At 33.9% G+C, this 13,942-nt stretch overlaps 2 protein-coding genes across 11 annotated transcripts; both read left to right on the top strand.

Annotated features, from left to right (window-relative positions):
• LOC129880086 (pentatricopeptide repeat-containing protein At1g80150, mitochondrial) lies at positions 1 to 8,122 on the top strand. 10 transcript variants are annotated; one of them, XM_055953937.1, is made up of 6 exons: positions 1 to 2,228; positions 3,864 to 4,054; positions 5,356 to 5,446; positions 5,705 to 5,825; positions 6,190 to 6,285; positions 7,467 to 8,122. In XM_055953937.1, the coding sequence occupies exon 1, from the start codon at positions 764 to 766 to the stop codon at positions 2,003 to 2,005; it is 1,242 nt and encodes a 413-aa protein (XP_055809912.1). In that variant the 5' UTR covers positions 1 to 763; the 3' UTR covers positions 2,006 to 2,228; positions 3,864 to 4,054; positions 5,356 to 5,446; positions 5,705 to 5,825; positions 6,190 to 6,285; positions 7,467 to 8,122. The 10 variants fall into 10 exon arrangements, with proteins under 10 accessions (XP_055809912.1, XP_055809918.1, XP_055809911.1 ...); XM_055953943.1 differs by lacking the exon at positions 3,864 to 4,054 and having other exon boundaries at positions 6,199 to 6,285; XM_055953936.1 differs by lacking the exon at positions 3,864 to 4,054 and having other exon boundaries at positions 7,505 to 8,122.
• Positions 8,123 to 9,093: 971 nt separating this feature from the next.
• LOC129874657 (nuclear transport factor 2-like) lies at positions 9,094 to 13,011 on the top strand. Its single transcript, XM_055949979.1, has 9 exons — positions 9,094 to 9,125; positions 10,807 to 10,987; positions 11,103 to 11,376; positions 11,516 to 11,631; positions 11,746 to 11,908; positions 12,001 to 12,116; positions 12,211 to 12,273; positions 12,378 to 12,438; positions 12,653 to 13,011. The coding sequence occupies exons 2-9, from the start codon at positions 10,814 to 10,816 to the stop codon at positions 12,799 to 12,801; spliced, it is 1,116 nt and encodes a 371-aa protein (XP_055805954.1). The 5' UTR covers positions 9,094 to 9,125; positions 10,807 to 10,813; the 3' UTR covers positions 12,802 to 13,011.
• The last annotated feature ends 931 nt before the right edge of the window (positions 13,012 to 13,942 follow it).

The following is a 13,942-nucleotide window of genomic DNA, read 5'->3' as shown; positions in this document are numbered from 1 at the left end:
AGGGTCCTAATTAAGCTAGAAAGGGCTAAAATGTAGATGTTCCTAAAGCAAAATCTACTGGGCCCTAACAAAAAACCCAAAACCTAAATCCACACTCACATCACCTCTACCACCAGCTTCGCTTCATAGTAGCTGGCTGGATTTTACAGAGTCTCTCATTGAAGAATTTTCATATTTCTTCTTTCGCTTCTGGTAATTCTTTGATATTTCGGGAAAAAATTGATTCTTGAAATGGCATATTTATAATATTTTCATATGATTCAGGACTCATATGTATAATTTCATTTCATGTTTATACACGTATGAAATGAGTAAATGCGATTGAATGGGTTGCTAAGAAACCAATAATCTATCTGGGTTTTCATTAGTTTTCGTGGGTCTTGAAGGGTTTTGATCGCATTTGATTGAATCCCACGATTTGTTTGTTTCTTGGTTTAGCTAACTGTTTGATCAATTTGAACATAGTTTCTGCTGTTTTTGATGGGTTAATTCTGTTGGAGTTCGTGATTCTTGAAAAGGTTATTCAATATTTAGTGATATTAGAGGTAGTTGAACATAGTCCCTGCTGATTTTGATGGGTTAATGCTGTTGGGGTTCGTGATTCTTGAAAAGGGTATTCAATATTTAGTGGTATTCGAGGCATTGCTTAGTATGTATTGAAACGGATATTAGTGGAAAGGCGATATTTTGTTTATGTTGAATTGAAGAGCAGTAGTTCTTGGTTTGGTGTATATGTTTGAAACTGAGGGGAGAGCACCAGAACATGCTCACTCTGCGCCTGGTTCGCAGATTTGGAACTAGGAGTCACCTTGCTGCTGGCTCAGGTGCTGGTAATACTTCTAAAAAGGCTTTAGTTTCTAAGAGGAAGTGTGTAAAAAAAGTAGATGAACCAGCACTTTTTAGGCTAAAAAAGGAAAAGAACCCTGAGAAGTTGTTTCAGTTATTTAAGGAGAATGCTCATAATAAGACTGTCATTGAGAATCGCTATGTGTTTGAAGATACAGTTTCTCGCTTGGCAGGTGCGGGTAGGTTTGATTACATTGAAAATCTGCTTGAGCATCAGAAGACACTGCCACAAGGTCGCCGTGAAGGTTTCATTGTTCGAATTATAATGCTTTACGGGAGGGCTGGGATGATACAACATGCTATAAAAACCTTCTATGACATGCATTTATATGGCTGTCCACGAACTGTTAAGTCATTCAACGCTGTGCTCAATGTTTTGACTCAATGTCATGATTTGGAGGCTATTGAGTCCTTTCTGTGGGATGTTCCTGAAAGGTTCTCCATCAATATAGATATACTTTCTGTCAATACAGTCATTAGCTCATTTTGTAAAATGGGTATCTTGGAGAAGGCTTATTTGCTCATGGTTGAGATGGAAAAGTTAGCAGGTATAACACCTGATGTTTTTACATATACGATACTTATATCTGCCTTCTATAAAGTCAACCGATGGCAGATTGCTGATGGATTGTGGAACCTCATGGCCCGTAAGGGTTGTATGCCTAATGTTGCTACCTTTAATGTTAGAATTCAATTTATGGTAAATATGAGGTTTGCTTGGGAAGCTAATAAATTGTTGAAGTTGATGAAACGTATTGGGATAACTCCTGATGAGGTCACATACAATTTAGTGATCAAAGGCTTTTTCCTAGTAGAGAATCTTTATATGGCAAAAAGAATCTATTCTGCTTTCCATGGTGCAGGCTTCAAGCCAAATTCTAGAATCTATCAAACAATGATTCATTACCTGTCTAGAGCAGGTGAGTTTGATTTGGCATATTCAATGTGTAAAGACAGCATGAAAAATAATTGGTTCCCAAATTTGGATGTGATTAAAAATATCCTTGAAGGGCTGTGCAAGGATGGAACAGAGGAAAAGATGGGAAATGCTCAATTTTTAGTCATCCTGGCTAAGAAAAAGATACCCCCTTTCTCAACAGAAACTTTGAACATGATGTGGTCAATAGCAAATCGTAGTTATAAGTACAAAAAACATTAATTTCTGCTCAATGGTTTAGCTGATTTTGCAGCACCTCCAAAATCCACAAAGCTTCATTCTCTTTTTGGTGAAGCAGAAGTGATAAGCTATTACTTCAATGGATTATGAGCCTCCACGATGAAGCTAATTTGCAGTTTCTCCAGAAGTAAGTTTTTACTCTTTCCAGAAAATCCAATGGGGGCTGAAAGATGTTTGGAAGTACAATGGCAACCTAATTTGTATGGTAAGTTTCATCTTCCATTTTTCATGATTTTTGCTTATATAGAATAATAGAAACATCTCCTGGTAGATGTATTCATTTATATGTTTGCATTTGTATTTATGTCGCTTTTTCTAGCTCAGGCATTAAGTTGCCGTGTTTGAAGGAAGCAAGGTGTTTCTTTGAAATTTCCATTTTTCTTGTATTCAGATTTCTTGGTGTATTTGGGATGTCATTATCATCTATCAGCAAGCACTGCATCTAGTAGTATATAATATGCAGTAGGACATAGTTGATTAATTATTTATATTTTACTTGTCTCTATACTTGGTACTGAGTAGATGATTGAACTTCAAGTCAAAGCTATGCAATGTAGGGGATTGATAATGTAATGAGTATGACCGAGTTAGTTGCTTAGCCACACCTCAAAATGGACCTCCACAATCAACTCTATTTCTAATGATGTAAGGTGTTACATATCTCGCATCAAGAATATGTGAAATAGTACAAAAGAGGTTGGCTAGCTCCAATTACAAACAAAATATATTTCCAGTCGGAGAGCTAACCAATAGAACCAAAAAGCCTACAGGTTGGGTATCATACCAACGTAGAGAGCTAATAAAATCTAGAAATGGGGGAAAGATTGCTCCAATTATAAATATTCCTAAGATATTTAGCTTTCTGGGAACTATTGGGAGTTGAAATGCCATCAAAGCATTTACAATCCGTTTCTGTCCAAATACAGCAAAATATACATGCTGGGATCATCTGCCCAATCTTCTTGATGGTGTCAACTTCCCATTAGCTCCAACTTTCAACTACTTCTTTTAAACTTTGAGGGGTTGTCCAACTAAATGCTAAAGACTGAAAGGAATGTGTGCCACAAATCAGAAGCCTCTCTACAGTGCATATATAGATGGTTTAGATTCTGAGTTGTTCGGACACATGTAAAATCTATTCACCAGCTGAAAGTTCTTTCTATACATAGATTGTCTTGAGTCAAAACAGCACCTTTAAGTTCTATCCATGTGAGGCACATGAGCTTTCTAGGGAGTTTTGTGTTCCATGTAAGCTTCCATGGCCAAAACTCAATTACTTTATTAAGTGCGCACAGTTTCTTGTACCCTGCCTTCACTGAATAATAACCTCTATTGAGGTTGTCCTACCTTAGACTGTCTTCTTATATGTTCATTTGGAAGCTTTCTAGTAACTTGAGAAGATCAAAGAGTTTCCCAAGTTCCTATTCCTGCATGTGTCGTCTAAAGAGGGGATCCCATGTGTTCCCTGATCTGCATTGGCAATTTTAGAGTTGCGATCCACTGCATTCTGGTAAAGGGAAGGGTGGGTGTCTTCTAAAGGTTGCACAATCAACTCTCTTGGATCCCTTGAACTGGGTCCACGACTTGTGGAAGTTATTCTGTTATGAGATAATCTTTAGGTCCCGTAGTTGGGCAATCCTCTCCCTCATGAGCTAGATTATGGGGTTAAGTTAGGTCCAAAGTCCATTTCTTTTTTAGGCCCCAACACCACAACAACAATAACATATCCAATGAAATCCCACAAAGTAGGGTATTAGGCCCGAACACCACAATTATTTAAAAGACATGCTTTAACCCTTATATACATGGTTTGAGTTTTTAGTGCCAACTAAAATGTAAGGTTGCAAGCGAAGGCAGCGATTGATGAGAAGATGAGGAAGCAACACTTTGAACTTAGTAACATGATATCTGGAACTGACTCAATAAAGTAAACCTTCTGTGGAATTGGGTCCAAAGGGAGGAGAACAAGAGCAAAGTCAAGCTCGCTGTTCCCTAAACTATACATGGGCATCGATGCAACCATGTTAAATGGTTAGTGTCTCGGTATGATTACTTGCTTTGGATTCTTAAAAGTACATGGGATAATTGCTGTCAATTGACTGTACCTCTTTTATACTACCGGTATCTGATATTCGTACCACAGCATGTGTGGTATGTTGGACTATTTTATATTTGGTGTTTTTTAGTGGGTAAAGAATGGGAGAGTGTTAATCACGAGCGGTAAGCTTGATGAAGTGATATAGTCATAGAGCACTAGCCTGTTTTAAAATGTATAAAGTGGACTAGTAAGAAACAGGTTTGAAGTAATATCGTGATGGGATGGGCACCTTATGGTTTTCTAGGGCAGTGGAAGAGGGTCTCAGCCTTATCTGTCATCCTCTTTTAATTAACCACAACAACAACAACATAGGTTTTTAGTACTTTCGTAGTTCTGAACAAATTCAGTTGCTAGACAGCTCTTTGCTTCTGTTCCTTGTAGTGAAAATATTCTGAAATCTCAATTATAGTTGATCAACCATTAGAATGCTAAGCAACAAATTGGCCATCAGCATACATGGTTATTCATTTTGATGATGCAATTTCTGGTTTTTGCTCATCATATTCAGTATGCCAAAAATAATAATTGAATAGGGGAAACAGTAGGGCTTATATATGCAGGGTCTGAGAGAGAAGTGCATAACTTTTTTAGAAGCCAAATGAATCTTTAGAAAACCTTTTAATTTGATCTGTGTGCTTGTGAGGTGAGTGGTTCCACTAGAATGTTGTTGTGGTGCCAGTTAAAACACTTGAATTGCTCGACAACACAGACAATCGAAACCTTTGACATGTGTACTAGTTGCACATGTAAATATCATGCTGATACTGGGAAGAACTAGTAAGCTGAAGATTAATAATGTTAGGGCATACCACCAAAAAGTTGGACCCTGTGATATCGTACAATTACACCAAATTATCATGTGTGCTGATATGATTGATCTTTCAAGTTGACCCTTACCATAGTCATTGCCTGCAAGGCAGCTGGTCAACATGTTAGTATCGTAAGATGGGTATTGAAGGGACATCTAATGGCTATGAGTTTTTAGTTGAATATTAGCTGTCATCTGGAGCTGTTTAGCCTTCCGTTCAGAAATAGTAGTTTCTTTTCTTTTTTGTTGACAAAATTCCTCCCAAAATAATAAAGTTTAACACTGTTTTCCTTCAATTCCCCAACTTTCCAGATTCTCCTCCATTTCCTTAGTGAACTTCCTAGATTTGACATGGTCAGGCATTCTGAAGCCTAGTAGTCTTCTCATGGCCAATAAAGTAATGACTGGCTTCTACTTGAACTGCAGGACAATATTCCAGTGTTTCATTTGCCACACCAAAGTATATACTGTCACGATGGGATCAATTTGCTTCTCAGTTTGAGCTGGTTGCTTCAAGGTAGTTATACCTTGGCTATTTTGTAAAATTTGGTTTTCTTGAATAAATAAAAAAGTAAGTGGTATGTAATCTCTTTTCCTCTTAGCAACTGTGTTGTCTTAGGAAGAAATATATTCCCTTAAAAAAGAAGAAGAAAAGAGAGTAAGCTGGAGGATGGAAGTCCTGATCTCTGCTTAAATGTAAAACGTCCTTTCTTTCATAGGTTCATGTATCGTCTCTGAATCTCTGAGGTGTAATACTGATTTTGGCATGTTCCAGTGGTGTGTAGCTGATTTATGACATTGAACATGATTTGATGGAGTGAACACCACAATAGAGCTATATATCTTCATTGAAAACTGTCTGGGATCCATCATTTGCGAGCAGGAAAACAGCTATGGTGATTTTCCCTTCACTTTGAGGTGTCTGGACGTGAGGATTTTATAAAAAAGAAATAGAAAAAAGATCTTCAAAAAACTTGGTTCTGTTCGAGTTTTTTCAAGAAGTTCCGGAGAAATGCCTGGAGGTTTTTTGTCAAACCAACAAATGTTTTTTCACTTAAAAAACAATTGCAAAATTTTGAAGAAAAAACAACAACTATCTATACAGTTCATCTTCTGTATACTTTTCTCCAAAAAAAAAATAATTGCCAGAAAAGCTTTTTCCGGAAATTGGTTTACCCAACTAGCTTAGGATTGAGGTGTAGTTGTTGTAAACTTCCTCTGAAAATTGTCCAAACATGCCCTAACTTTATGCTGATGTAGGATCTTCAGTAGATCATCAGAGGAGGGCAACCTTAAAAGCTTTTGCAGCTGTATAATGACCATGTGCATAATTATGAAGGGACATCCCATTACCAGGTATTTTCTTTTCTTTACTTTTCTGGACAAATTCTTTTATCAGGTTTCTTCAGGGCTTTTAATACGATTTTTCTGTCATTTACTGGCAGAAAGAAAACTCTTCTGTTCTACAAATTTGGGCGTGTTAATTCATATTAGGAGAGAAGTAGGCTGCTTATCAATAAAGCCCAACGAGAGGGGAAAAAAGGCAAAGCGGAAAAACAAAAGAGAAAATAAGGAAAACAAAGAAGGTTTTGTGATGCAATTCTAGAAATTAGGTGTGTTAGTGGGCTGTGTTTCATTAGCATGAAGAAGTTTGGAGTACCAGGGTTAAAACCTTCTAATTATCATTCTCAACTCGAACAGTGGTCTTTTAAAATAAAATCTACATAATTATAAACTAGAGAAAAAGTATTGCAAGTTCCAATTCTTTTAATATTGCAAATATATGAAATACTTGTGGTCAATGTGAAAGTTGTTGCACTTTCAAATATTAATTGTGTCATATAAAGTGGAATGGAGGGAATACTATTTTTCTTTGTCCAGCCTCCAGGACTTTCGTCTATTGAAAGAGCGCAACGCGTGTGTGGATTAGCTGCACATCACAAGTTTGAACCCTGCCATAGGCTTTATATTTAAGTGAAGAGTATAGGGGGCAGATCCATTATCCATCGAGTTTCGAATTGTGCACCGATGACCCTTGTGGATTACTCGGTTATCAAAAGTGTTTTTCTTGATCCATTTTAGAGTTGTTCTATTGTATAGAGTAATTTAATGGTTACTTAAAAGCAGAACAATAAATCTCATATACTCCAACTCTAAAATTGAATGGCCTAAATTCCTCTTTAGTTTATCTCCAACTAATACCAAAACTCTTTTTGAGCAAAGATTTGAAACATATTATAATAACATAATTTTACACATCTCAATGTAACATTTTCCCTTTCCTCTTGTTTGTTCCTTTTCCCCTATTCCTTTATGGAGAAACAAAAATGCATATGTTGTCTACAAAACAGAAATATAGCTGAATTATTTTTACGGCTCCATAATGATCAAGTAAATCTAACATCAGAATTTGGGATATAGAGTAGCTATTTGTTGTTCTGCCTAGGCATTTTTATGAAATTGCACATCTTGGCATCTATGATCCTCACAAGAAGGTTTACATTACATGTCTTTTCAAACGATTTTGGCTAATGCAGAACATAAATATATCCCTCTGTTTATGCTCAATAAACAGTGAGAAGCACTTTAAAGGCAATTACAACTGATACACGTGTGTTACTCGCGGAGCTGGAGCGACAGTCTAGGATTTAACCACCATCCAAACCGAGTTGAGTACTTTCAGGCATTTGTGAAGCTGACAGCATCGGAGTATCGAACCACCTATCGATGAACAAGAAAGGGACTGATTCAATTAAGGAGTCGGGTGGTGAGAGATGATGCCCTATTGTACTCGTTTCAGTCTGCTATTAATCCCTTTGATCAAACAAACAAAACCAGTGAAGTGATGCTTCTCCATGGCTGTACTCAACCTGCACTATGTATAGTTTTTGGAGCATGGTCATCGTCTTCTCCATTGGTTTATGAAGTAACATATGACATTTTCGTACAACGTGCAACTGCCAGCCCCTTAACATTGTTGGTTCAGCATCATAGTGAACTTTTAGTTATCAGGGATTTTGAATTATACTGTTTTGCAGATATATACATGCATCTTTTTTTTTTCTCTCCAAATAATCTTGGCATTTTCATTTGGGCTTGGGTGCCTTGCACTAGAGGAAGGTACCTGCTCCTATTCTTTATATTGTATTGAATTTATTTGTTATAACACGAGATTCATTCTTTCGATTCAGTAGAGCGAGAGTCCTCTTTGTAGAAGTCGTTTATTTCTTAGTTAGACTTGATAGATAGGTCAAGCGATACCTTTTCGTCGGAAAATTACATTGTATATATATGTCAAATTTTGATTTTACACCTATATGTATTAATGTTGATAACTCTTGACATTAGGTGAAGAGTTAGTGCAATGGTTGAAGGATTGCAAAAGCTCTCAATCCTTGGTAGGTCAGTTTTTTTTTTTTTTTTATGTGCGCGCGCTTACTATTTTATATTTTGATACCTCTCAATAAATATTCTGGCTCTGCCACTATTTATACTAAGCATTTCTTACACAAAAATTTAGAATTTTTTGTGATGTCTTTAAGCACTAATTATATGGATAAATTAACTATATGAACTATGTTACACATTAACCTAAACTAGAACATGAATGAGGGAGGATCTGCGACTTATTGAAGTTAATGGTTATACATATTTTTAATAGTTAACCTATCTGCATAATTTTTATGACTAGATATAAAACTTCGACCTTCAAAATATCATTTATCAATTGAACTTCAAATACTACTTTTTTTTTTTTTTTTTTTTTTTTAACTCTTATAACTTCAACAATATTTTATGTCTAGACACAATTTCAATCTTCAAATACTATTTCTTTTTCAATTTTACGCTAACGATATTTCAATTACATTTTTTTGTCCAGATACAACTTCAATCTCCAAATACCTTTTCTCACTAAACTTTAAATACTACTTTCTTGTTTTCAAATAACAACTATTTTATGTCCAAACACCTACTTCATATTATTTTTAAAAATATTGTAATAAACATATAAGGAATATATTTAATAGATTTACTAAATATTGATCTATAAAATCCTAATTAGAATTGGAGAAAATCTACCCAAGGATTATAGCCTTGATATTTTTGACTTCGCCACTATAAATTCATCACTTACTCTTCATATTCTCTTTGTCCCTTCTTTGATTTTTCTCAATTTCAATATTTTTTCTTCAGAGGTATTTACAAGCTCCTTTTCTTTTTTGCATCTTCCATATTTTTGTTGTTTTCTTGTATAATTTTTTGTCAAAATTCTTTATTTTTTTGGTTTTTTTTTTATAATCTTCTATTATTTTTTCTTGATTCTTTTGAATGATTGATATACATTGATCGGCTTTGTAGATTTTATAATGTTGAGTTATTAATTTTGTTGTTGTCGTTGCATCTTTTTGTCGATTCTTAAATTTATAACACCTTTCTCTCCCTTAGATTTGATGATATTAAAACTCTTATCATGTTCTATGATACTTCCTTTTGTTATTGTTGTATCAAATTAAAAAGGGGGAAATGTTATTTTTGTTGTGCTTTCCACATAGAATTTTAGGTCAAACCTTTAAAGAACATTTCTTTGAATAATCCATATACATTGATTGATTTTGTAGGTTTAATAATTTAGATTTATTAAGATTGTTGTTGTTATTTATTCTTTTTGCTAAATTTTGAATTTGTAATACGCTTTCTTAAGATTTGACGGTGTTGAAAAAAATTCTTAAAATAATCTTCTAGATGTTTCCTTTTACTCTTGTATCAAAGCAAAAAACGAAGATTTTTTTTCTTTATTTGTTGTTATTGTGATTTCACTTTAGATTAAACCTTTTAAGGGGATTTTAAGTGTATAAAGAATGTTGTTTTTCTTTTTATGTTAAGATATCCTTGAATTTATAAATTTTGAAGGCTATTTTGCTAATTGAGTTGATAATATATCATGATCAATCTTTTTTTGGTTAGTTTTATGCATAAAATTTAAGAAGGCTTATATTTGTGGTGATAGAATTTATTTTTTAAAATAAAAACATACCAAAATGTGAATTTTTTAATAGATTTTTTTTGACATAATTAAATTGACTTGTCAGAAATATTTCTGACGGATCTCCCTGTGAAGTTTCTGTTCATCAGAAATTCACATTTTTTTAGTCTTGTCGACAACATTTCTGATAGACTTCCCATTAAATTTTCATCCATCAGAAATTCATATATTTTTATTAGTGAAAAAATTGGTTTGCTTAGGGTTTGACTTAGGTCTAAGTTAAAAAAATTTAATAGATTTTTTTGACATAATTAAACTGACTTGTGCTTAGGGTTTCTGACGTATATGTGCGAACAATTTTTTGAATGTCCGATATCTTGGATTATTAAATTTTCTTTCAATTATTTGACTATAACTTATAAAATATATCACTGTAATATTTATTTAGTTATCATTTAAAATATTATTATCAAATCTATGTTTTAAATATATTTTTGATGATTATTTATGATTTAATACTTTCTATGTGGTATGATTATAATTATAGCAGGGTCAAAAGAGGTTTCATTTTGACATGATTTTTTTTGAATGATTAACTCTTAGGCCTCGTTTGGTACGAGAGAGAAGAGATAACTAATTTTCAGATTAATTTTAGAAAAATTTTATTCCATAATTGTTAGAATAAAATCGCAAGATAACTTATCTCGAGATTAGTTATCGTGGGATTACATTGTTATTTTTATTCCACATTGAGGGTGGAATAATAATCCTGAGATAATTAATTTCGAAATAATTAATCTTGAGATAATTTATTCTCCAATCAAACGAGCCCTTGTAAACTAATTCCGAAATAATTAATATGATTAACCCTCTATTTATTTGATTTATTGTAGTGAAAAAATGGCAACTCAATCAACTAGGCATGCTGCTGAAAATGTTGCCACTGCTTTTGTGGTTCAATACTATAACATTTTACAAAAGCTAATTGACCAATCATATCGATTTTACAAGGAAAGAAGTGTCCTAAGTTGGCCACTTCCAGATGGTGAAATTAAGTCTGTGACAACTTCTCAAGTAAGTATTACTCCATCCGTCTCATTTTATGTGGCATCCTTTGACTTGACTTGACACGTATATACGTGTTTAAAGTTAAATTATTTCTAATTATAGTAAGATGACATTTTTTCAGGGCATAAACGATTTTATCATTTCATCACATTTTAAGGATAGCAAAGTCGAAGTCATAACTATTGACTCTCAATCATCTATGGCTGGAGGTGTTCTAGTGATGGTTACAGCTTGCTTGATAGGACAAGACGAGTCGAAAAAAAGGTTCTCTCAAACTTTTTTCCTTGCTCCACAAGAAACAGGATACTATGTGATGAACGATATTTTTCGATTTATTGGTGAGGAAGAATCTTCAACAATTGTTGAGGAAAATGTTTTAGTTGATTCTCCTTTGGGTATGTTCTTTTAATTTTGTCATTAGCTCAATAATTAGTATCGTAGGGATCGATCTACTAATTATATTTACCTTTTAGATGGCCTGTATAAATATTATTATTAACTATATAAAGTTGTGTTCTCCATTTGAATTATTAGCTATTGGGAGCAAAGATGAAAACATTGTTGATCAAGTTGGTCACAAGCCTTCACTCACTTCAAACCAAAAAGAACAAAAACAAAAAGAGGCTCCAAAAATTAGCTATGCTTCAATGGTTAGTCGTACTTTTATGTATCGTTTGATTCACATGCTAGTTATATAAAAATCATAAAATTTTCTTACATATTCTAAATTAAAGTTTTGTCTAATTAGAAGTATTTTTCTATAGATAAAGCAAGGTAGGCCCTCGCCACCAACAAATGCCCCTCACAAGATTGTAAGGGTTGTCACGATTACTGATCTCCCATCAACACCTAAAAAAATTCAACAACCCAACAACAACTTCGTTCAGGCACCGACAATTACACAAGACAATTCTAATGACATCCAGTGTAAATTAATTACATTGCCTTTAGTCAAATAATTGATGGAATTTTACCATATGGTTAAGCTAATTACTAATTTATTCGTTTACACGTTACAGATAAATCGATATATATTGGAGGATTACCATCCAACACAACAAGGAATGATCTATATGCTATAGTTAAAGAATTTGGACCAGTTCACACTCATGAAGTTCAATTAAAAACTTATGAGGTATATATATATATATATATATGTATCACTTTTTTCTCTTATTTCTTGTTTAATAATTAAGCATTTAGATTGATTTATTATTTTTTAAATGTAGGATGGATATTGCTGTGGGTTTGTGCATTTTCAAGATGCAATTTCTGCTAAAAATGCTGTCCAAGTAATGAATTTTTACTCATCCTATTTTTCAAAATATTTATTGATTTTGAAGTTTATTTAATCATCTTTTAATGTTTGTCTTCTTTCTTCAATGTTTGATTCTAGACTCATTACATTATTGTGAAAGGAAAAAGGGCTTACATAAGATTCAAGAGACCTGACAAAGGTACTTATAATGTGTTTGTCTTTTTATTCTGTCATAATAAAATAACAACTTAGCGCACAAAACTTCTCACATTCACACAGGGTTTGAGTAATTAAGGACCGCAGTACCTCAATAGGGTGTGACACAAGCATCAATCGTTAACAATTTTACTATTGCTCTAAGAGTACTCCCCTTCTTTATTATGTCGTAATCATATTATATTTAATTTTTTCAGTTCACGGCGAGAGGAGAAACTCTCCATCGGAGAAAGGTGAATTTCGCGGCGGTCGCCGGCCTCAAAGTTCTGATGGACGATGGGGAGAAGGTTACAAACAGAACTACATGATGAGGGATCAAAGAGGGGGTGGCAACTATATTAATTAGTGTTGTTGTAGGCCTTAGTCCAAAACAATATTTGGTTTTTGGATGGTTTTAAAAAACTAATATTCCAAATTTAATTTATAGATATTTATATCTATGAAATATAGAAAAGACATAAGTTTCAACTCATTTCGAAGTTGCTTCAATAGTTTATTGGATGTGATTTTATAATTGTTACAAATTAAGGTAAACTATCATTGTGGTCTTTTATTCTTGTGGTTCATGGTTAAACAAATTTGAGATTGGGATATTATTATCTAGGTTCCTAAATTTGAAATGAATGATGAAATATTATAGATGGTCGACAGTTATATAAATTTTGTGCATTATTTGTAGATGGGCATGTGAAGAGGAGAGACGCAGATGTCCCAATGCGGAGGTGTGAGAGGTTGGCCATGGATGGTTACAGAAGAGGTAGGGGTAGGCCGAAGAAATATTGGGGGGAGGTGATTAGACAAGACATGACGCAGTTACAGTTTACCGAGGACATGACCTTAGATAGGAGAGTGTGGAGGACCCACATTAGGGTAGAAGGCTAGTACATAACCTTGTTATTCTTCCTTATTAGTAGGTGCTCTAGCATATTATGATTTCTTCTATTACTTTCGGTACTTCTATACTCAGATTATTCTATTTTATCTGTAAAGATTTCGTTATTTGCTTTCCAAATCACTTCGAATTTGTTAGCCTTATCTGACTTTTTTTTATGCTTTTTTGAACCGATGGTTTCTCGGAAACAATCGTCCTACCTCGATAGGAGTAAGACCTGCGTACATTTTATCCTCTCCATACCCCACGGTATGAGACTTCACTGGATTGTTGTTGTTGTATTTGTAGATGTCTCTTCAGCTCTCTCAAGAATTGAATGAATTTTCCTTATTTGATGATCCACGGAGTTTGTTAAGATCCACTTTAATTGTGGTCTTATATTCTTGTGGCTTTCAAAATGTTTGATTACTATCATAACAATTATAATTCTCTAAGGCACGTAATTCATTTATGGCCTCATTTTATTTTTATTATTTCTTTTGGCCCACCTTTCATTTTCAAGAACAAACTACGTGGTCATGGTGACTAAATCTGTGATAACCATACATTATTCCACCTATATTTCTCTCTCTCAAGTATTAAGAAATATAGATGA

Source organism: Solanum dulcamara, chromosome 2 (assembly GCF_947179165.1).
Source record: "Solanum dulcamara chromosome 2, daSolDulc1.2, whole genome shotgun sequence".
Lineage (NCBI taxonomy): Eukaryota > Viridiplantae > Streptophyta > Magnoliopsida > Solanales > Solanaceae > Solanum > Solanum dulcamara.
Note: the sequence above shows the minus strand (reverse complement) of the source record. Positions and strands in the feature narration are given on the sequence as shown.